General features: G+C 43.7%; 1 protein-coding gene across 7 annotated transcripts in view; it reads right to left on the reverse strand.

Annotated features, from left to right (window-relative positions):
• UGP2 (UDP-glucose pyrophosphorylase 2) overlaps positions 1 to 25,309 on the reverse strand; it is a 56,144-nt gene that overhangs the window by 5,916 nt on the left and 24,919 nt on the right. For 5 of the 7 annotated variants that reach the window (XM_061622269.1, XM_061622270.1, XM_061622267.1 and 2 more), the window contains 5 exons: positions 22,676 to 22,861; positions 17,561 to 17,694; positions 16,082 to 16,379; positions 14,648 to 14,845; positions 11,907 to 12,149 (listed from right to left, as the gene is read on the reverse strand). In XM_061622269.1, the coding sequence (XP_061478253.1) occupies positions 11,907 to 12,149; positions 14,648 to 14,845; positions 16,082 to 16,379; positions 17,561 to 17,694; positions 22,676 to 22,861 (1,059 nt within the window). The other 2 variants (XR_009762087.1, XR_009762089.1) reach the window with 2 other exon arrangements.

Consider the following 25,309-nt stretch of genomic DNA (forward strand, 5'->3'; position numbering starts at 1 on the left):
TCACCCAGTGAGCTTCATGGCTGTGTGGGGATTCAAACCCTGGTCTCCCAGGTCGTAGTCCAACACCTTAACCACTATACCACACCGGCTCTCTATAGGATTGTAATGTGATACAAGTTAAAACCCAAATATTGTCACACATACACACAATGTGTCTATAGTAATTGTAATGTTGATCTTTTTCTATGGATTGGTTTATACCCATTGTCAGCCACTTTGGACTTCCTGTGGGAAAGGGAAGTATAAAAATTAAGATGAAATTAAAAAAATAAGATTCAAGCAGTAAATCCATTTTTAAAACCGCAGCGTCACCATTCAAAAGATACTGCTGGTCTTTAGTGTGTGTTTTTGTTCATTCATAACAATCTAAGCTATGTGGGTGGCATCCAATGTTGCAGTTCCATTCGCACAACAGACTTGCACATGCACAATGGAACTTACTCCTACTCTTCTGCAGGCCCTGCATATCTTCAAAAACTGCTCCAGTGGGTTGGGGGATTCCCTGGTGCAGACTTTGGGGGCATGTGGAGGGAGGAGAAATCCCTTTGTGCAATCAGAAATCTGTTTGTACACTGTTGGATACAACCCTATATTTTTATTTATTTCTTTTAGCTTGCTCTTCAGCCAAAAAATCTTTTTACAGCAAATAACTTAAAAAACTCCTTGGCTTCAGAGTGGTTCATTTGGAAGAGAAACAAACCACAAGCACAGGTTCCGATGTATCAATAAACCAGTCACTCCATGGTTTTTCCTTCCACATGATTAAGAGAGGAGTGAAAAGGGTGCACTTGAACTGCATGCACCAGCACACAGCTTGTGCACATTATGGTTAAAACAAATTACAGAGCTTGACTTACCACTGCATCCAAATGGATAGCTACTGTTTTACTGCCAAGCCATAAACAATTAAAACCAGCTATTCAACATGCTACATTGCTTAGCCTTAGGCAAATAAAACACTCTTCAGCTGCTGCCACAAAGGCATCTGTGTAGGCATCAGATAAGCATGTGCATGTGGAGTAGTCACCACTATTGAGAAAGTCCTCTTTCCAGTCACCACCTATCTGAGATTAAAGGACCTCAATGGCAGTGGGATCACTAGTGAAGATAGAAAGATTCCAGCGGGCTCATGTTGTAAGCAGCAATTCTTCAGGTGCCCGTACCCCAAGCCATGCTATAAGTAACAACCAGTACTTTCAATTTGGTTTCGACACAATAACTTAAGAGCTATACTTTCTATAGCTGATCCCAATTAATAACTTAGCAACTATATTTTTTACTAAATTGACATTACTGAGAAGTCTGCAAAAGGCTGTTCTCTATAAAACATATTGCAACAATCCATTCTAGAAGTTATCAAAGCATGAATAATTTTCCCAGCCCTCTCTGCAAAAGAGTCTCAGCTGTGCTTCATCCTTACCTGGTAGAAAACACTGCATGCCACAGACATCATTTGACAATCCCAGTGAAAATGGACCATTGGTCTCACCTGAAGGGTGATTTTCATAGGAGGACTGCCATCAAGCGGTTATAGCTCCACCTATCGTCCGAAGGCAAGAACGTTTTTGAAGTCAAGACTAGGGGCGTCAGGCCCCTCCCACTCTCCAGTTCATTCACAGCGAGTCCAAAGGGAGATATCTAAAACTGCAGGAGAAAAGGCCAACGGGCCTACCAGCAAAGACATAACACAATAGCAATAATCATAATAATATGACTCTAACGTAGCGATATAACATTAATAGCAGTCTTGACTTCACTAGTAAATCTAATATAATAGCGTAACAGGAATATATGAAAAAAACCCAAAAAATATCTAGGTATCCTCCAACTGGGAGGGTCGTGATGGCAGTCCTCCTATGAAAATCACCCTTCAGATGAGACCAATGGTCCATTTTCCATAGGAGGACTGCCATCAAGCGAGATGTACCAAAGCAGCCCATAACAGGGAGGGACCACCCACATCCTAATCATCATTAAGAACCTGTTGCAACACTCGTCTGCCAAAAGAGGCATCGGCAGAGGCATAACGATCTATTTTGTAATGCCTTATAAACGAGTGTGGGGTAGACCAAACAGCAGCTCTGCAAATATCAGCAACAGGAGCGTTGGTAGCAAAAGCAGCCGTAGTGGCCGCTGACCTAGTGGAATGAGCTGTTATACTAGCTGGAACTGGAAGCTTAAGGGACTCATAGGCTAAGGTAATACATGCACGCAACCAGCGGGATAAGGTGGAATTAGCTACTTTATGCCCCATAGAACGTGGATGAAAGGATACAAACAAAGACTCAGTTCGTTGTATATCCTGGGTCCTAGACAGGTAGGTCTTGAGAGCCCTCCGAACATCCAATGAATGCCAAGCCTTCTCTAGAGGATGGGTAGGATTCGGACAAAATGAAGGAAGAACAATGTCCTGGTTGCAATGGAAAACTGAATTGACCTTGGGACGGAAGGATCAGTCTTCAGCACAACAGAGTCCTTGTGAAAGACACAGAGATGGCGGGCAGAAGACAATGCGCCCAGTTCCGAAACTCGTCTCGCAGAGGTGATCGCGATCAGGAACAGGACCTTGAATGACAACAGACATAAAGGCACAGTCCTAAGGGGCTCAAACGGAGGGCGTTGTAAAGCCTGTAGGACCTTCGACAAACTCCATGAGGGAAAATGATGGAATACAGCCAGTGAGTGTAACGTGGTTCACCTCAGAAAACGTCTGATGAACGGGTGCGAGGCAATAGGAGCACCAGCAGAGGACACTGAGAGAATGGACGACAGAGTGGACGCATGTCTACGTGTTGGGTCTAAGTCCCATCAGGAGGCCCCTATGAAGGAATTGCAGCACCTGTTGTATTGTGGCCTGGGAAGGATCGAGGTGCTGGGACTGACACCACCTGGAGAATGCCACCCAAGTATGTTGATATATACGGGTGGTGGATGGTTGTCTCGAGGCCAAGATAATGTCAATAACAGCGTCAGACAGGCCAGCAGACCTTAAATGTCCCCATTCAAAAGCCATGCTGTTAGCTTGAGCCAATTGGGATCCTGATGCAATATTGGGCCCTGGGATAAGACGTCTGGCCTGACTGGGAGCGTCCAAGGGTCCATCACTGACATGGCAAGGAGATCCGAGAACCACGGTCGACGGGGCTAATATGGAGCTATCAGAACCAGCTTGGTCCTCTCGCGTCGCGCCTTTCTCAAGGTTCTGGCTAACAGTGGTATTGGAGGGAAGGCGTACAATAAGCCATCCGGCCACGGTAGCGACAGGGCATCCACCGCTTCCGCTGTCGTGTCCAGGTATCGAGCGAAGTACCTGGGTAACTGGCAATTGCGACTGGAGGCAAATAGATCGATTGAGAAGACACCGAACCGACACTGGAGAAGATAGAAAATGGTCGGATGAAGTTTCCATTCTCCCGGAAAGACCTGTTGTCTGCTGAGCCAGTCTGCTGTCACATTCCAAATTCCTCTGAGATGTTCTGCTTTTAAGGATTGCAGATGTTGCTCTGCCCAGTCGAATAGGTTCTGCAGAGGACGGGACCTGGTCCCCCCTTGTCTGTTTGAATGAGATTTGGCACACGTGTTGTCCGTTCGAATGAGAACATGGTCCAAGTGGAACAGAGACTGAAAATGGAGCAGAGCTAAGTGGACAGCCTTCAGTTCTAGCCAATTGATGCTCTGAGTCTGCTCTGCTGTAGTCCAAACCCCCTGAACGAACTGGGAGTTGCAGTGGGCTCCCCAGCCGAGGAGACTGGCATCTGTGGTGATAACAGTCCTGCGGGGTTCTCTGAACGGGGTGCCCTGGGTGAGATGTTGGACCCTCGTCCACCAGCGGAATGAAAGACGCAGTGCGGGGCTCAGGGGAATTGCTCGATGATTTCACCTGGCAATGTCCTGCTGAAACGGCAACAAAGCCCACTGGAGTTGGCGAGTTTGAGCTTGAGCCCATGGCACAATATGGATGGTGGACACCAACATTCCGAGAGCCCTGGCTAGAAGCATGATGTCTGCGGTTGCGTGGTGCATCAGAGACCGTGCGATGTCTGTGATAGCAGTTATGCGGTCTGGAGACAGGAACACCGTCGCCTGCAGGGTGTCCAACATCGCCCCTAGATGTTGTAGGCGTTGGGTTGGTTGGAGATGACTTTTGTTGAAATGGACTACCAGCCGTAGGCCTGCAAGACATGGAGCGTGAGCGTTAGATGGTGATGAGCCAGCTCCCTGGAACTCGCCCGTATTAAAAAATTGTCCAAGTAGGGGTAGATATGGACCCCTTGAAGCCGGAGGTAAGCCACTAGTATGAGTAGCACCTTGGTAAATACTCTCGGGGCAGATGAGAGGCCAAACGGCATCGCTCAATATTGAAAATGCTGGGGGCCGAAAGCAAACCGAAGGAATTTTCTGTGGGCTATGCAAATAGGCACATGGAGATACGCTTCCTTTAGGTCGATAGAAGCCAGGAAGTCTCCTTCTTGAAGGCTTTCTGTAATGGAGTGGAGGGATTCCATTTTGAACCTGCGATACTTTACAAAACGGTTGATGAACTTGAGGTCCAACACCGCCCTCCATGACAGATCTCGTTTGGGCACAGCAAATAGGAGGGAGTACACCCCTTCCGACCTCTCTGTTGTAGGGACTGGCTCTATCGCCGCTGTGTCCAAGAGGTGATGTATGGCTGTCTGCATGATGCAGTGCCTGGCTGGTGCCCTGGGACAAGGGGAGGGATGAAATCTGTCCGGAGGGATTGCCGAAAACTCTAGTGCATAGCCATAGAGCTTTCTGCTATAGGGCAGTCTAGAAATGTAATTAAATAAATAAATAACAAAAAAGATCTTTGATCCAGGCGACCTGAGTCAGACACAGCCAATGGTCTCCAAACAGAAGCAGTCTGCCCCCAACCGGTATCGCGTCAGTACCGTCTGTGCTGGCGAGACCCTCCCCTATATGAGGACGTTGAGGTACCTCTGCGCCCCTGGTACTGACCTCTGCCTGGGAAAAGTCTGTTCCAGACTCCCCTGGAGGGACGGAAATCATAGGTTCGGAAATCGCGGCCTCGTCCCCCGGGCCGCGTTCCTCGAAAGGGCTGGGTCGTGCGGTATGAGGTGAAACGTCTGAAAGGCCTGCGATCAACATTCCTGACAGTGGCCAAGACAGGCTTTCGAGCATCCTTGGGGTCAACAAGCACTGCCTTTAGGGCTTCCTCGCCAAAGAGTAATGAGCCGGAATAAGGTGCCCTTGATAAATTAACTCTGGCTGCAGAGTCCGCTTGCCAGTGACGAAGCCAGAGGGTCCATCGAGCGACTACCTGAGCTGCCATAGCTCGTGTTCCCAGCTGATTTGCGTCCAAGGTGGCATCAGCCACAAACGCCGCTGTCTTGCGCAATTTCATCAGTGACCTCCTCAGAGAGACAGGATTGGGATTAGGATCATCTAAGAGGTCATCCAACCACATCATTGCTGCCCTGGAAAAGATGGAAGCTGATGCAGAGGCTCGCATGGAGAAAGTGGTGGCCTCATGATTCTTGAGAAGGCAAAGTCCAGCCTCCGCTCAGTGGCGTCCTTTAAATGTGAATCTCCTTCCCTCAGCAAAAGGGATCTGGAGAGCGGCTCGTCTATGCCAGGGACGGCCAGTCTGCTTGTAAAGTCCGGAGCCAAAGAGTAAAGTCTGTCCGCAAGGGCGTTAAAACAGCGTGTTTGTAATGGATGAGACCATTCGTCCAGGATCTGGCACAGGAAGGTAGTGCTCTGCTGGTGTGGGGGATTTCAAGACCCTGGCCCCTTTAATAGCGGGAGTGGCAGCTGCAGGTTGGGTAGATTGGAGACCAAGGGTGTTCAATACTCTGCGAGCAAGGGGCTGATAATCTAAGGCATCAAACAGGCGATAAGATGTATCCTCCTCATGTTCCGAATGATCACTCCATTCGTCTCCTTCGTCTTGCACAGCAAATGGTGACTCCTCCCAACAAGAAACGTCATCAACAAACCTGCCCCTGGCAATGTCAAAAGGATTTGGAGAGCATGATGGATCTGCCTCATTGCGTACATAGTGGTCCACACTGCGCTGAGGAACGGCGGGGACTTGTGACGGTGATTGTGTTTGAGTGAAGAACAACAGCATGTCTTGTAGTTGTGATATGAACTCATGAGACAGCTGCAGCCCTGGTGAGGTAGATGGTTGCGCTTGTAGAGGCAACGTTATGGACGGCTCAGCAGGCTGGGAAGATGAATAAGCCCTAGGTGGTAATACGGGAGGAGGGTGGCTGGCTGCTGGTTGGTCAGGAAACCCAGCAAAGTCCTCCTCCTCGGAGGAAGCAGTCGGAGAGTGAAATAGATTCGTTAACTGTTCCTGGCCCGCCCCCTCGGAAACCGGAACAGAGACGTAGCGTGGCTGCTTGGTTGTGCTGTGGCTGGATAGATGTTTAGTTTTGGCAACCGCTTTGGTGTGCTTATGCTTGGCCGCCTTAGATTGTTTCGGCTTGGTTGCCTGAGTTGTCGCTGGCTGTTCCGCCATCATATATTTTCTAGGGGGTTCAGTACACGGCCACGGATGGGGCAGAATGTACAGACCCGAACAGGCTCAGTACACGGCCACGGATGGGGCAAAATGCACCGGCTCAGATGGCTAAGTACACGGCCACGGATAGGGCAGAATATACAGATCAAACAGCCTTGGTACACGGCCACGGATGGGGCAGAATGTACAATTCCAGACAGCCTGAGTATACGCAGAATGTACAATTTCAAACAGCCTTGGTACACGGCCACGGATGGGGCAGAATGCACAGTTCCAAACAGGCTTTGCACACGGCCACGGATGGGGCAGAATGTACAGTTCCAACTAGGCTGGATACACGAAACAGCTTCAATAGTCAGCTTCAGGCAGCAGTTTGTGTTGAAGAACTTATAGCAGGATTATATTTATTTATTTTTATTTATTTGTTTCATTTTTAGACCGCCCATGGCTAATAGCTCTCTGGGTGGTGTACAAAACAGATTAAAAATACAATATTATAATAAAATCAATCACATATATCAACAACAATATTAAAATAAAGCGTAGACATAAACATTAAAAACATTAAAAAGCCTGGGAGTACAGCCAGGTCTTAACCTGGAGCCTAAAAGAAAGCACCGTAGGCGCCAGGCGTATCTCTTCAGGTAAGCTGTTCCACAATTCGGGGGCCACTACAGAAAAGGCCCTAGATCTGGTAACAATCCTCCGGGCATCCTGGTGAGACGGTACCCGGAGGTGGGCCTTAGATACTGAACAAAGTGAACGGGTAGGTTCAAGCACTACCTTCTGGCGACGATCCGCTAAGTAGGAGCAGAACCACTGCCAAGCAGTGCCCCCAACTCCCAACTCCGCGAGTCTCCCCAGAAGGATACCAAGGTCGATGGTATCAAACGCCGCTGAGAGATCAAGGAGAGTCAACAGAGTCACACTCCCTCTGTCCCTCTCCCGACAAAGGTCATCATACAGGGCGACCAAGGCTGTTTCAGTGCCAAACCGGACCTAAAACCGGATTGAAACGGATCCAGATAATCGGTTTCATCCAAGAGCGCCTGGAGCTGACCGGCGACCACCCGCTCCAAAACCTTGCCCAAGAAAGGGACATTCGCCACCGGTCTATAGTTGTTAAGAACATCTGGGTCCAAAGAAGGTTTCTTTAACAGAGGTCTCACTACTGCCTCCTTGAGACTACCAGGGACTACTCCCTCTCTCAAGGAGGCATTTATCACTTCTTTGGCCCAGCCGGTGGTTTCGGTCCTGCCAGCCTTCACCAGCCAAGATGGGCAAGGGTCCAGAGCAGATGTGGTCGCCCGCACCATTCCAAGCACCTTGTCCACTTCCTCGAGCTGCACCAACTGAAACTCATCCAATAATGAAGGACAAGGCCGCGCTCTGGACACCTCAATGGATTCTGTTATAACATCAGAGTCTAAGTCCCGACGGATGCATGCAATCTTGTCCTGGAAGTGCTCCGCAAATTCGTTACAGCGGGCTTCCGATGTTTCTTTAGTATCGTGACAGCCAGAATGTAACAGCCCACGTACTACCCTAAACAGCTCCGCTGGGCGGCAAAGAGATGATCTAATGGTGGCAGCAAAATAAAACTTTTTTGCCGCCCTAACCGCTTTTACATACATCTTAGTGGAAGCACTTACCAAAGCATGACTACATCCGTCAGGAGTTCGCCTCCATCTGCACTCTAGCCTCCTTCTCTCTTGCTTCATCACTCTCAGCTCCGGGGTATACCACGGTGCTGTATGAGTTCTGCACTGAAGGGGGCGCGCGGGAGCGATCGTGTCAATGGCCCGGGTCATCTCCATATTCCACAGGTCAACCAGGGCCTCGACAGGAGCGCCAGTACTATCAGCCGGAAAGACTCCCAGAGCCGTCTGGAAAGCTACAGGATCCATAAGCCTCCGGGAGCGGACCAGCTTAATAGGTCCCCCACCTCTGCAGAGGGAAAGGGTTGTCGTAAGTCCAAAACTCAGCAAGCGGTGATCTGTCCATGACAACGGAGTAGATGAAAAATACCCCGCCCTCAGATCACCATCTCCATGACCAGTGGCGAAGATCAAATCAAGAGTATGTCCTGATACATGCGTCGGGCCAGTAACAATTTGAGACAGCCCCATGGTTGTCATGGAGGCCATGAAGTCCTGAGCCGCCCCAAACAAGACAGTCTCGGCATGAATGTTGAAGTCCCCCAGTACCACAAGTCTAGGGGACCTCAACAATACCTCCGAGACTATCTCTGTCAGCTCAGCTAGGGAAGCCGTTGGGCAGCAAGGTGGGCGGTACACCAACAGTATTCCCAGTCTGTCTCCTTGGCCCAGCACAAGATGAAGACACTCCAGACCATTCGCCATCTGGACAGGGCGCTTGGTGAGAGAGAAAGAACTCCTATAGACCACAGCAACCCCACCTCCCCGGCCCTCAGATCTACCGCAGTACTGCACCGAATACCCAGGTGGGCAAAGCTGGGAAAGAGCAACTCCTCCCTGCTCGCTCACCCAGGTCTCGGTAATGCATGCAAGATCGGCACCCTTCTCCACAATCAAATCGTGGATAAGGGGAGTTTCATTAACGGCCGACCTTGCATTTAAAAGCAGCACCTGGAGATCCGAGAGCTGGCTGATAGTACAACCAACAGTCCTGTGGGTATGAGGAGAACCGGAACAGGGCACAGACACAATTTGTCTGGGACGAGTTCCCCTTACCTGGCATGTTCTCCTCCCAACACCATACCTCCCATTACCCGTCACTACGTTAATTGGGGCCCCCGAAAGTCCACTTGCTAAACCCGAAGTACGTTCTCCCAGGCACATCTTAAAATAAGTATAAACACAGCAAACATTTAAAACAAACACAAAACCCAAAAATACACACACACATCCACTCAGTCTCATTCACACAACAACCAACAACAAACAAACAACAGACTAACATACAACCAATCAACAGTAATAACAACCAACGTTAAAACCCTCCTCCATAACAAGCCATGTCTACAAAAGATGTCCTCAACAGTACTGGAAAGTGTCCTGTGCCGCATTCTCCTCCCTCCGCCGCCGCCGCCAGCCAGGCCACGACAATAACCTGGCCTCCTCCTGCGGTGCTCTCACCACCACCCAGCCAGGATGTCTCCAACAGAGCCCCACACTTGGCCGCTCGGTGCGGCGTTCTCCCGTCGCCGCCACTCCGCACCGGGCTGCGCCCAAAGCCTAATCAACCTCGTCAGCGCTCTTACCACCGACGAGTTGCTATGCGGCTCCTGGGCGTTCCCTCGGGCATCTGTATTGTTCAAGCCTAGTCTCTTTCCACCATCCGTGCCGCTTCACACGATGTCCTCCACGTCGTGAGCCTGGTCCCCTTCCACGATGCTCTCACCATCACAGGATCCAGGCTCGCCGCGACGCCCCGAACTCCACCCACAACGCGCCGAGTCCGGCCGCCTCGCCAGTGCTCTCACCACTGGCGGCAGGCCGGTGCTCACCGCAGCCTGCGGTGAGCAACCAGCGGCACAGAAATCGCAGCGGCGACGGTAGAGGTGGCAACGGCGGCGGCAGCACAAGCCGCCGTGATGATATCTCGGGTGGCAGAAGCGGCGGCCACGACACCCGCACACAGACGGGCCCGCCGCAACGACGACGCCCCGGGCAACACGACCCACAGCAGCAGACGAACGGCAAGCGCCAACAACAAAAAGCAACAGCCCAGTAACACCCCAAGGAGCAGTCCCGACGCAACGATGGTGCAAAGCAAGCTCACGACGACAGCGACAGCAACGGGCGACGACAGCAACAACAGCCTCAGGTATACAGCTAACAACCAGCCCGTAATAACAGGCAGACAGGTAGGCAGATGGCAATGATGGTATCGATGGCATTAAAGTATTTTAAGGATGAAACGCGGAGCTCCTTACTGAGCATCCTCTCCCGTCGCCATCTTGCCTCTCTTTTATAGAGGTTCTGCTCTGCAGCATACACACAGAAACTGACAGAAAAGGCAGAAACTGACAGAAAAGGCCTAGAACAGAATCCTTTACTATGGAAAGGACAAACAGAAAGGGCGGGGGAAAAGGGGGAGGAACAAAATGGTGCCCGCGAAAAGAGCGGGAAAATTGGCCAATCAGAAAGGCTTGGGGCAATGAAGAAGCAATGGCGGTCACAGGGGAGCACCAGCGAGCTCAAAAAACAGCCTCAAAAAACACTCTGGAGCCGCGGGGCTGAGAAGCGCTATCACGGCTTAGAGAGCGAGCCAGATCTCTACAGCCGCAGGACAGACTCAGCAAGCGAGGGGAATAAGGAGCCGCAGCTGCAGGCTCCGAAGGCAGTCGCGGCGAGATTTAAAATGCCGCAGAACGAGCCGGGGGAGGCGGGGCAGCCCAACCAGAAAGGGACACTGAAAGTAGAAAGAGCCGCAGCCGCAGGCTCTGGAGAAAAAACTAAGGGAGCTGCCGCGAAAATAGGCAGCGAGTTGAAAAAAGAGCGGCGGCGCAACGCAGAGAGCTGCAGCCGCAAGCTCCTGGATTAAGTCTGCATCCGCCGGCTGAGGAAGGAAGAACCGCAGCCGCGGTCTCCCAGAATCGCCATTCGGCTAGGCAGGGAGCTGCAGCCGCAAGCTCCCGTAACAAGGCTGCGTCCGCCACCTTAGGAAGGGAGAACCGCAGCCGCGGTCTCCCAGTAAATAGCTAGGGACTAAGGGAAAAAAATAGACAAAAAGGGGATCCCCCTTAAGTATAAAGACAAACAAAGTACAGTCAGTCCCACAGACTCTAAAGTAAAAGACAGAGGGAAGGAAATAACGTGGAATACACACACAAAACCTCCACACCCTGTCACACAAATACACAAAAACTTACCTAGACGCTAGCTATATATCCAACTTGCACAGACGAAGGCAAGAATGAACTGGAGAGTGGGAGGGGCCTAATGCCCCTAGTCTTGACTTCAAAAACATTCTTGCCTTCGGACGATAGATGGAGCTATAACAGCTTGATGGCAGTCCTCCTATGGAAAATAAATGGTCTATCAGGATGCCCCTCTGCAGAAAAAGGAAATCAAAACCCCTATCCAGAACATACTGAACACCTCCCCTCTGGTTACATGACCCACCTACCAATAAAACCTCTGTCTTATTTGGATTGAGCTTCTGATGACTGGCCCACATCTAATCTAACATCAATCCCAAACACTCAGTAACTCCACTGCCTAAATTGACTCTGATGACTTCATTTATTCTTAGAACAGCATTCAAGAACACTACCAGATTGACTCTTAGCAATTAATGATGATCTGAAGGAGCCAAGTTAATTTAGCTTGGTAAAATTGTTGACCCAGTACTGCAGCGTTTACAATAAACTTTTTTCTTGTTCCTAATACTGAAGTGCAATGCTTACCTTGGTGAAAGAGCTTCCCAGTTTTACCAGTGGCACAGTAGGGAATTCCCTTTTCTCACTCATTGTTAAAGAACCAGCATTAAGGCTATATAGGTTAGACATCACAAGCAGAAGATCAGACGTGGTCTTAACAGGCAGAAACCGGCTACGGGGTACATTTATTCCCAGAGAATTCTCAAAACTTTTAACAGCAGCACCAACAGCAGTCTCCAGCTGAATAACATTTAAACCACCATCTAATGTCTGGAAGAGAAAGTTTCATTAGTTAAGGCACTATTCAAGTTCATAAACTGAATTGGTAACAAGCAGCATAGATTTATACTTGGAAAATGTAATTGACTTTGAAATTCACCATATTTGCTAAACCTGGGACGGCAGTGTGTGTATATTATTCCTATGAAACACTGAATTTGTGGGGTTTACTCTGATTCCAAAGTCAGATGACATTGAGGTTTAATTTCAAATGCACATTAATGGAATATTTACTATTGGCTTGCTCTAGTCAACCATGAGCAGTGTCCATGCTCAGACAGATCTCCTTCCACCACTTCTTGGCCATGTGTGTGGGCATCCAAGGTATAAGGTCATTGTGGGGAAGAGAAGACCTGTGCTCACTTTACATATCTCCACCAGCCTGTCCCCTCCAAACAGTCAAGGAACACAAGGTTGAATTTTCAGACAAATGGAAGGCGCAGGCTGAACAAGAATACAAAACGTGCACAGGCCTATCCACATAATCTGCATATGCTGCCATCCCCAACCTCGGGTTGCCAGATGTTGGGAAGATGGGTGGTTATACTCCTCAGACTGGGCAACAGAGATGATGGGAACTGTAATCCGGAGGATGGGGGGGAACCCAGGATGCCAGAAGGAAAAAACATAGATGAAGTTCCAAATGGATTTATTAAAAATAGTAAGGAAAATATGCCCAACGCGTTTTGGCCAGACAAATCTCAGCCTTCGTCAGGGGCTAAAACACATAAATATGAAACACAATCAATAAATAATCTGCATCAAATCACTAAGTACGGTATACATCTGAACCATGAACAGGGATAGTAAGACCAATCTGAATACTCAGTACTGAATGTAGAATCTGTAATGTCATTCAATAGTAAGGTAATACAAATAAGGCAAATAAACTACGATTCTGCACATAAAAGTGAATCTAGTAAAGGTAATGATGGAAAACGCCAGGTTATATACAGTCGCTCGTAAAAAGTCTCCCTGAGTTTGCTGATCAAGGAATTCCTCACAGCTGTATGTAAGGGATCATCTCAAAGTGTAAAAACGTATAGAAGAGGAAGAACCTCCAATTCTTCATTCAGCCCACTTGGAACAAGGGTGTTAAGTTCCAAAATCCATGAAAGTTCTTTTCTTAACAAAGGCCGAGTGTTAGGCATGTGAATTTTTTCTACAGCCCAAAACTTAAAAATCTGCAAGGGAGTGTCCACAATTGGCAAAATGTTCTACCAAGGGTGTGCCTGATCTTTTATGTCTAATACTGCTTAAATGTTCACCAATCCGTACTTTGGGAGCTCTGCAAGTCTGGCCTACGTACAATTTTGGGCAGCTGCACTGTATGATGTAAATCACGTAAAACATATTACATGTAGAAAAATGTTTTAAAGTGTACTGCTGCTGCTTACAGGGGTTGGTAAAACGTAGTGTTTTCTACCTGCAGTAGGTGCAATGACCACATGGGTGGTGCCCCGTGGGTACGGAGGTGCCCACTATACTCCTAGGATGATGTACAGTCTCACTGAAGGTGCTTCTAATCAGTATGTCTCTGATGTTTCTAGTCCGTTTGAAATAAATCATTGGTTTCCCAAGGCAGCCAGGAATGTGTTGTACAAGGTACCAGTATCTATGAATGCTATTCTGTAACTTGTTAGCAATGCGATTAAAAGTCAAGTTACCGTGCAGACGTGGGTTTATGTGTGGGATGTAAAAGATCTGGAAGTCTTTAATGTGAAACTCTCCTGTAGCTGTCTTCTATAATCTGTTGTGGATAGCCTCTGTCTACCAGCTGGTGTTTAAGGGACAGAGAGTGCTGTGCGAAATCATCATGAGAACTGCAATTCCGTTTGACATGGAGAAATTGACTGTAGGGAAGGTTCTGTCTTAACACCCTAGGATGTGAACTATCATATCTAGAACTCCATCCTACAGATATTAAGCTTTATTTGGTCCCCTGAATAGCCTGATGTGAAAGGGCAGACCTATTGCAGACTTGCATTGGTGGTGCTGGTAGTAATAAAATAATCATCTTGCACTGGTAACAACGTCCCATTATTATTTATTAATTTATATATTGCTTAAGTGCCAAGGTGGCTTCTTGATCCTTAAGACCAAAATCCAAACATCCATATTAAAATACATCCATACTTTAATAATAAAATTACCATTTTAGTAGAAATTATTTGACTTATAAATTTAAAAAATGGTAAATATCCTGACTGGCATAACATGAAGTTATAAAGTTAACTGATCCAGAAACCACAATATTGATTACTAAGTCATTTTTAAATAACCACATTAGATTTTCCGTTTGATTTTGATATGTAATATCCAGAAGTTTTTATTATAATGTTCTAACGATGTGAACGACAGAAGATATATCTTAGAGCACATTTCCAATATTTCCTAAACTTTTCACAAAGTCTTCAATATTGGAATGGTTATTTTCTTTTTTCTTCTCCTTTTTGATTATTCAGCTTCTGGCCTTTTTGGATTCTTACCTTTGGATTGACAATAATTTCCATATCAATAGCATTCTGCTCCTGTAGCCGCTTAATTGCAGATAGTGAAACCCATAGGTTGTTTGTGTTGAATATTTTGAATTTTGAAACTGACTTGAATTCATCAACATGTGCTTTTGGCACCTGAGCGATTTCTACTAGTCTCAGTTTGTTTTCATATTGTGTGAGTGTACCACCCTGGAAAAATAAGAGCATACCTAGGTAAGATGGAATTGTATGCGTGCACCAGCAAATATGGCTACAATCCAAGTAAAGTTAGTTGTGACCAGGTTGTACCTTTGGTTTCAATCTGACTTAACTTTAGAAGCCCATGTCTAATTTATCATGGCAGAATTTAAGGGAATGTTTATTTATTATTATATTTATATCCCATCCTTCCTCCCAAAAGGAGCATAGGGTGGCAAACAAGTGAAAAAACATTAAAAACACCTTAAAAACAATTTCAGTACAGACACAGACTGGATGAAAGGCATCTACTAAAAAGATACCTTGAAAGAGTAAGGTCTTCAATAGACCCCAAAAAGACAACAAACATGGCGTCTGACTGATATTTAAGGGAAATGTATTCCAAAGGGCACGTGCCACAACACTAAAGCCCCAATTCCTTTGTCTTCCGGAACAGACCTCCTGATGAAATAGCATCTGCAGGAGGCCCTCTCCTGCAGCGCACAGTGATCAACTGAGTATATAAAGGGGTGAGATGATATTTCAGGTGTCAATGTTCTCACTGATTCCAGGCCATCTATGATATTACTAGACATATCAGGTGTTTTGCACTAGTTTTTCAAAAACATCAATAGTATGTTTTCCCCATTGTGGTATAAATAATGGTTCTTTTTTATTGTATTTTAATTATTTTGAAATTGTTACATAGCCTTGACACAGCCTGTTGGAAAAGAGACAAAATTCTAAAAATAAATTAATATTTAAAGCAATTATGATACAAATTAAGCACTAATGAAGGAGTTTTTTTTTCAGATGAATTCAGAAAGTCTCCTAACAAATTATGAACTCCAATAGAACCAGGTCTCTGCAGGGCTCCAAAAGTACAGTCAGTTTCACCACTGTAATGGGACAAGCCAGCAAACACAATGTTCTGTAGCAAACCAGAATAGCAGAGCAACCTCCTCATCCCTCTTCAAACATCTATAGGAGAAGAATGGAGTCTGCAATCTATCCGCAGTTAGAATACTATTTGCTACAGTACACAGTGCACTGCAAGTCTGTGGATCAGATTCAGGATTCCAAAGGCTGGTAGGAAAAGATATACATTTATACAGTTCCAGTCTGTTATATCAATTATTACATTCTTCAACCATTTCAATCCTTGGCAGGCAACTGATTTGACAACATAAAAATATACAGGTTTTATGCTGATAAAGACAATTTGTTGAAATAAATATTTGTATTTACCTTAACATCTGCCCTCGTTTTATTGGTGACCTCCATAACAAATTCACACCGTTTTCCATTTGGCGAATTCATGAGGTGGTTAAGGATGTAGAGATCCACAGTGGCACCAAGGTTATCTATGTTGGACACAAAAATATACTCCTTCCCCTCACCAATGAAAGTATCCAGCAATCCAGAGTTATAGAAACTTGCATATGTGTCCCCATGGCCTGGGGGATACCATGCTTCTGTATTCTCTCCTGAATAAGACACATCTTTTGCTACTGGTAATAAAGACTCTTTATTAATCCGTGGATACCTGTAGAAGAACATACCTTTTAAGACATGAGTTTGATCAGGAAAGCAGTTGAAATATGGGGCTGAGATGCTAATGAACAATTTTGTTAAATATTAACGACCTACATTGTAACCTGGAGTAGCAGAGAAGAGAGGGAGATACAGGGCCCTGCCAGCTCTGCCGAGGAGCCAGACATATCCCTCCATTAAAAGTCACCTAGCCGCAGCCATTATATCAGGCTGCAGCAGAGGAAAAAAGAGATTCAGCCCAACTCCAACAGCACAGCTGAAGAGACCAGCATCTTTTGGTTCCTCCTCTCCTTGAAGTTTTGCACCCCGGTGGTCATTAGAAGAACTTGTAATTACAAACTTATACGTAAATATGCTTATTTCCTCCTTCCTCCCGATCTAGTTTCCTTTTACGTTATGCATTTTAAGACTATAAACCTGAGGGCAAAGGCTACCCTGTTTGTAATAAGCTGCTGTGAAAGCCTTTTTTTTTTGGCTGAAGAGTGGGTTTAAAGATTAATTAAATGAACTTCACACATCAGCCACATCTTAGTCATAACATGTCTGGGTAAAACTATATGCTCTGAGAGTAAGTGTTTATTTAAAAATTTGATGCCCTTTCATCTCAAAGATTTTAAATGAACATATATAGGGTGAGAGCTGCTTAAAAATGCCTCTACCTCTGCAGATGGCTGATGCAGCTACATAGTGAAAAATAATTTGAAAAATTATTTCAAATTGCCCAAACAGAAGTAAATGGTGATGGTGGGGAAGAGATGGAGGGGATATACAGTATTTGCCTTTCTCACCCTCCCATTTAACTCACTACTTTCACATTTCAGATAATTTATTTCAGCCTAAGTAGCAATTGTATCATTGCTTAAACTCATCTGCACCCCTTTCATATTTAGGATTCACTGCCTGTACGCCTTAAATGTCAGAAGTATCATTGCCCTGAACTCCCCACATCTCACTTACAAATTTATTTAATTTGGCCTGTTTTTAAACAGTCTTATTTTTTTGTTTTAAAAAAAGATGTTTAAAAGCTACTTCATGATTAAAACAAACAAAAACTCTGTAATGCTTAGTTTCCACCCATTCACACCCAAACTATTTTACAGTTTACAGGCTAATGGCTCCATAAGTGCATTTAGTCATATAGCTTTTATGATCTAATGTAAAGTGAGGCAATACCTGCTTTGATTGAAAGTGTAGATTTTCACACGACTGTGGCTGTATTTTTGCAAGATTTTCTTGGTGTCTTCATCAGTGTTGAATGAGTTCATTAAAACCAGAGGAACATCTGTATTGTAGGTTTTATTTAGATGCTGTAACGATACATTTAGAAAGCACTACCAGATTATTTTACTTTTGCCATCTTAAAAGCAACTCTATCCTTCACTCAAGGACTGTGATCATTAGACCCAATGAGCACAAGTCAGACCTCCTTAAAACACACACACACACAGAGACTACTCAGGAAATTATGACATGTAACCGCTATAGCTTGCTGACCACTTTGTCAGGCACTCAGGAAATTCAAATAGCCAACATTTTTATCGTATCTTCATTCAAAATTAAAGAACTGAGAGAAAATCACTAAGGCTGCAATCCAATACACACTTACCTGAAAGTAAGTCCCACTGAACACAGTGGAGCTTACTTCTGAGTAGACGTACTGGATTGCAGACTTAATGTGTCAATTTGAAAGTTCAGAGGTGTTAAAACAGAGGTGTTGCTACTTTGGGGTTCTGCACGCCCTTTCAACCTATTTGGAACAGGGTTGCATTCCCATGAAGCAGCAGATTAGCATTTTAGGAGCACTCCTGCATACGCTGCTAGCAGCAGTTGCCAGGAATGCCTTTTACCATTTCTTCTGAGCACACTAGATGAACTCTCCTGGAGAAGCTTGACCTGGCTTCAGCCATTCATTCTCTGGTCACTTCCACGTTGAACTACTGTGACGTGCTCTAGGTGAGGTTGCCTTTAACGATACTCCAGAAACTTCCATTGGTCCAGAGTGTCACCAGCAGCCACAAGGGAGATAGAGCCTTTTCTGTGATGGTATGCCAATGCTGAAATGTCCTCACTAGAAAAACTTGCCTGACTCCCTCTTTGATGCCTTTTCAGTGCCAGGTTAAGACTTTTTTAGTCTCTCTGGCCCTTCATCAACTTAATATATTTGTCAGTTTAAACTTTTTTATATTGCTGCTACAACTCATGGTCATAATGCAAGAACTCACAGACATCCAGTGAAGCTGAATGCTGGAAGAGTCAGGACACATTAAAGGATAAGGATATATTAAAGGATAACTATGCGCTGTCTGAAGTAGTAAACGGTGGAATTTGGTTCAACAAGCAGTGGTGATGGCCACAAACTTGGATGGCTTTAAAAGATTAGACAAATTCAGGGAGGATGAGGCTATCAGTGGCTACTAATCATGATGGTTATTGCTCTGCCTCCACAGTTGGAGGCAACATGGTTCTGAAAACCAGTTGCTGGAAACTGCAGGATGGGAGAGTGCTGTTGCGCTTAGGTCCTGCTTGCAGGCTTCCCATGGGCATCTGGTTGGCCATTGTGAGAACAGGACAGTGGACTAGATTGGCACTGTCCTGATCCAACAGGCTCTTCCTATGTTCTTATGTTTGCAGCCTCAATCCACTGTGCAGGTTTTAGCTTTTAAAGTCATAAACACAGCTTGGGACCAGGATACCTGCAAGACCGTCTTATCCTTTATATGCCCAGTCGATCACTGCGCTATGCAGGTAAGGGCCTCCTGCAGATACCATCTTATCAGGAGGTCCATTCTGCACAATATAGGAAATGGATCTTTAGTGTGGCAGCACCTACCCTGTGGAATTCCCTCCCTTTGAATATTAGGCAGGTGCCATCTCCGTTATCTTTTCGGCGCCTACTGAAGACCTTCCTCTTTCAACAAGCCTTTTAAGTTGAGACTTTTCCCAGTCTGCATCTGTGTTGAAATTGCTTTTTAATATGTTCTTAAATCTTCTTTTTAAAAATGTTTTTAATCTTAAGAAGTTTTGAAAGCTTTCCTAAGAAACGTTTTTTAAAGATGTTTTTTTTTAATGTGTTTTAAAGTTTGTTTTTATGATGTTTTAAAGTTTTTAGTGCTTTTGTTTACTGCCTTGGGCTCCTGCCGGGAGGAATGGTGGGATATAAATCAATCAATCAATTAATCAATTAACAGATAAATAAACAGATAAATATATAGATAAATAAATAAATGTATGTATGTCTTGGAACCAAGGATTTCTCAGGAATGTTCTCCTCTAATATAAACCAGTCCAAAAGCTTCAGTCTACTTCCAAGGCCCTTCTTAGACAGCCACTGTCATGTTTGCGCTGAATTGGATCCATGCTGGGCATTTCCCTAACCCCAACCCTGCCAACTACCTCTTCACATGTTTCACTCCGGCCACCCAAGCTTCTTGTAATTGCACTTGAGAATGCAGTCTCAATTTCAACAAGTGTCTTAATAAAGATTTTGGTGCGGTTTTTTTACAGAACTTCTCACTTTGTCACCTTTTCAATAGGTGGTTTTAGGCATGAGAAGTTATCAAGACTGGGTTTTTAAAAAACAAAACAAATAGACAAACGAACAGAAGATCACATACTACAAAGCGGACATGACAGCACCCGTAATAGCTCCGGCATTTCTGCCATTCTATTACTTCTTCTCAATTCACCCATTTTCAACCTTATTATCAGTTCTCACTCCACATGGATCACATGACAGTCCGGCCATAACCTATTTTCAAATGATTTGTAGACAGTGTGTGTTTCTGCTTGCTGATGTTTTGAAGATATAAGCTGCATGACTTCACAGAGCTGTTAATTCTAAATTATTGTATTTTGATTTTAGACTGTACAGTTTTTTGTACAGTTTTGTATTGTGATATACTGTATTGTGTTATTTTTATTGTATTTTTAATGTTCACTGCCCAGAGAGCTGTTGCTAGTCGGGCGGTATATAAGCTTAATAAAATAAATAAATAAACAAACAGAGCTGCTGTGACCAAAGCAGACATGTGTGTGCCTGCATTCTCAGTCCTATTCATTCACCCTTTATAAGGCATATGTGCCTATACTAAAGCCTCCTTCTTCTAAGCCTTCACTAAACGTGTTTCTCCATCGTGAAAAGTAAGTTGCAATTTCATTAACGATTTTATTTATTTATTTATTATTAAATTTGTTAGTCGCCCATCTGGCTGGTTGTCCAGCCACTCTGGTCACACTATGGTCACACAGTTCACCAGCTGCTTCCTTTGATATTATCTTGTTGAAAACATGCTTCATTTCCCTTTTCTAAGATCAAGTGCACTTGTTTCTGAACAGTTACCAAGTCTTCTGAAATTAATAATGAACAGAATACAGCCAATAGTAAAACATCTCAAGCTCCCTTTGAAAACATGTCTCTGCTGAGTGAGGAACAATGCAAGAGCATATCTCTACTCCAAAGGCTCTTTTAGACGAATCAAGACCTAATCAATACAAACCCAAAACACATCATGGTATGAAACTTCCCAAGTTTCCACCACAAAATTCTTGAAAGATCATTTTCAGTAGCTGTATCTTCATGACCGTCCCTTAAAGGGTCTGATCAAACTTATGCACTAGTATAAATCCTTGTTGCTTTCCTGATCAGCAATGAATGTTAAAGCTAATTAAATACAATGTTCATTGCTTTAGAAAAGGCCTATCACAGCAAAGAAAACACTAGCCTTTTCAGCGGTGTCTGACCATAACCATTTGTGATTTCACTTCAAAGTAGGCTCCTCAACTTTGGATGTGTTAGGAGCATTTTGAAGACTAGAACACCAATGTTTATTTTCCCATTTATTCCAGCAGGCACCCTATAACTGGTATGCTTAATGTACTATACGTAGACCAATATTAGAAAGGAGATTAAGTTGTGCTTGAAGCTGTAACTGTAGCATCAACATATCTCTTTCGTAGTGCACCATGAATATAGGCATTCTATGCCCATGGGCTATTTCTTATAAAGATTCAGGGTGGCAATCTTTATAAGATTGCAGTAATAATTATATATTTAATACTATCTCTGAACAATGGAACAGGTCCCTCCTCAGTCCTGTATAAAGGATATTTAACTGATGCAACACTGAAAGAGATAAATATTTAACAAGAGAACTGCTATATTTCCCATGTGAAGCTGTTTGTATAAATATTAACAATACATTTTTTAAAAAACCATTAGCATGATGTTTTGTATATCTTAAAGCCTTTAGTTAACACTTAATAGATTGAAATATTTGTTTCGTGTTGTATCCAATTGTGTCCCTCCACTGGCAGAAAAGTTCTTTAATCCAGTAGAGGCTTTCGTGAGTGGGAGGTGATTTTCACCAATACTCTTTTTTCTCTGCAGGATTCCCGCCCTGCAAATCAGCTCCAAAGGGTTGGGGGAGCATTGGAAAGTTTGTGAAGAATCATCTCCTCCCCCTTTCCATTCCTGGAACACTTGGCTGGATCAAAGAGTCTTCTGTCAACAGAGGGACAGAATTGGAAACAACCCTTCATTATTTTAAGGCTTCAACCCCTTTATTATTATTTTAATATGTCTACCCCACGCTTTGAACAAATACTCAAAGCAGCTTACAAAAGAAACAGAAATCCAATATACAATATTAAAATCACAAATACACGAATTAAAAATAGCATTCATAAACTGCAACAGCAAAACAAGTATTAAATATATTTATAAATTTATACAAGCACTCCTGAAGAGGAGTGCGGCTTGAAACAAACAAACTTTTCACTATTAGACTGATTTGTTGTTTCATCTCATGTTTTGCATTTCATAGTGGGTGTGCACCTCAGTAAACACAACACCATTTAAGTTTCTCTAGCCATCCCTCTTTTGGTTTCTCTCAGTTCTTTCATCTAAGGAGGTTTTGCGTCAGGTGAAATTTCAGAAGCAGCTCTATGTTGAAAAGATAATCACATATCAATACACACTGTGTCAAACATTCCTTGAAATGGACTAAAGGAATTAGATCCATGCAACGCTTTTATTCAGATGGCTTTGGCTGAAGTAAACAAAACAATACTACTTTTTCACTGGTATTTTAGTATTAGCTCTCCCTGGACAACTCATACAGAAATACAGCAGGGACAACCCTCCAGATATTATTGGACTCCAACTGCCATCAGCCCCAGCCAGCATGGCCAACTGTCATGAATGATGGGAGTTCTAGTTCAGCAACATCTGGAGGGCCGCCCCTACTATACAGATTTATTATCTGTAAGAAAACCAAACAATTTTCTCACCTCAATCTGCTGAACTGTGAGATCCAGGAAGGTATTCTCATTTCGCACACCAATAAGACTTTTAGGGCCTTTACATCCCATACTGGTGCCTAAACCACCATTAAGTTTCACTACAACCAGCTTGTTTAAGACTGAAGCAATGCTATCGGGCAATCCCCTTGCTTTTATCTTCTCATAAGGTTGTATCTGAAAGGAAAACGATGGTTTTAAGAATTATTCACATTATTTACAGACAGCTAAAGTGCCTTATACCTGCTTCACACTTTCCCACACAGTATCAGAAGAAAAAAAGGTTTTAAAAAATAACATACCAAAGTTTTAAGTTACTGTTCTAACCTGCAATTTATTCAGACAAAAGGCCTACATTTACAGTGATGCTTCTTGAGGCATATTAATTTGGGAGGGAGCTCTAAACTTAAATGCATCTTCAGCATTACTAACTGTATGCCCTCCAAGTTACTTAGTTAACAGTTAACTGCTCACTATTATTTAAGCTGGAAGCAATATACTTTGAACTTTGGGTCCTTTGGAAGGAAGGGCAGGATATAAATTCAATAAACAATAAAAAAACTCCTTCTCCACAAAGGTGAGCTGCTTTCTTGGCTACTGGGTGTGCTAATTAATATTCAGATACATTAACAGGTCTGTAAGAATATTCTCTGGATCGAAAGCTTGTTAATTTTTTTAGGCTTTCATAATTTTATTCTTCACATTAGCTAACTATGTCCATGAAAACTTGATAGTAAAACATTAAAGACAAGCTTTAAATCAGTTTGTTAATGATAATGCTAGATATTAAATGAGATTACACACACACACACATTTATCATTTGAATCACAGACTACTTTTCCTCACCCCATTCTCCCACAGAAACCTTCCAAGTTAAAATCAATAAAACATTTAAAACAAATATATTTTATTATTATTATTATTTATTAATTTTATATCCCACCCTTCCTCCCAGTAGGAGCCCTTTGCCATCCCTGTTGTTCCTCTCCCCCAACCAGTCCTCCTTCCCTCCTCTTGGGCTGCCCATCTGCCACTGCCTCTGCATCATCGGCCACCAACTCACCCTCCTCTGCCTCAGCCTCCTCTCTTCATCCCACCTCCCTGTCCTGATTGCCATCTTGCCACACTCTGCCTCCTCTGCCTCAGCCAATTCTCCCTCCAGTCCCCACCTCCTCCTCCTCCTCCTAATTGTCATCACACTGTAGGTCACAGGGCTAGCACCATCTGTTGGCAGCCACATGAATTACACTATTATGACACTCTTACATGAATATATATTAGAACAGACACTGAAAGAATGAGGATGAGAAGATGAGACACTCTTCTACAAGAACATGTAAATCATGCTTGAAGCTAGATTCAGCTACACTACATTGCTGAATTTCCATTCATTGGTACCACATTTGATAATTTTTGAAAAGTAGTGAGTAGGTCCTTTAGTAGTTTGTTCATTTGTTCATTCATTCTTTTTATATCCCACCCTTCCTCCAATCTACAGCCTAAGACAGCCAACAATGCAAATAAATAAAACAACCATAAAATAGTAAACAATCAATAAAATCACAATAAATCAGCATGATAAACATCTTGTAGGACCGCACCCAGACTTCAGTTCCATTTAGTTGAAAAGTAAATATTTAAGTCAACTTTATTTTATGCCCCACGCAAGCAGAAAGGAACTTACCAAAATCTTCCACACACTGAATTTATCTCAAATCATCTAATTTGTTACTATGTCATAGTTACATTATAGTGAAGCGGTGGAAGTTTGTCCAAAGAGGTTTGGCACAATGCTTTCCACCTAAGTTTTTTTTCCTTTTATTAAGCAGTGTCCCATGAACACAATATTACTGAAAGTATGTAACTATTTAAAGTTCAAGTGTGATAGATTTGAGATATTGGAGTACGGGACTGAGTAAAGGAAAAAAAGAACAACGTCAGTATAAAAATTGTGTTTATGCAGGAGGACATTAAAAGCTACAATACTAAATAAAGTTTAAGTTGTTGACTGATTAAAGTGAAATGTACTGCATCGTCTAAAGGTCTGCTACAATGGAGAATTTTCTAGCTGAACATCTGTGAATTCTTTCAAATATTGGGAAGGTCCACCATTTTGCATGTGAAGAAAGAGGCATGCCTCAATACATTTCAGGCTACAATTTTATACACACTTACTTAGAAGTTGTAGAAATTTACTCCTAAGTAAACATGCATAGGATTGCACTACTGGTAACTTTTTCTATGGAAAACAGGCTATTTCTTTCAGTATATTTTTGAAATCCAAGTTATATAATATACACTAAGTTGTATTATATAATATATACTACTTTTTCCATTTGTTTGCAAACTTAACAAAACCAATGATTTAAACATTTTAAAAGGAGTTTTTATACCTTGGGATAAAGCAGAAGGAGTTTTTAATCGATGTATAACAAAGCACACCTTATATTTTCTTAAAAATAAGTAAACAAAATGATTGGGTAGGGATCACTAATGGAAGAAAGTTAATGAGAAGAGGTGTAAATACTACAGGATGAAGAATAGAATTGAGTGATATTAGAGCAATGTTGCCCAATTTTTTAACTTTCATAAAGCTAACTCAGCTTTTTTTAAAAAAGTTTTAA

Source organism: Rhineura floridana, chromosome 4 (assembly GCF_030035675.1).
Source record: "Rhineura floridana isolate rRhiFlo1 chromosome 4, rRhiFlo1.hap2, whole genome shotgun sequence".
In the NCBI taxonomy this organism is placed as follows: Eukaryota; Metazoa; Chordata; class Lepidosauria; order Squamata; family Rhineuridae; genus Rhineura; species Rhineura floridana.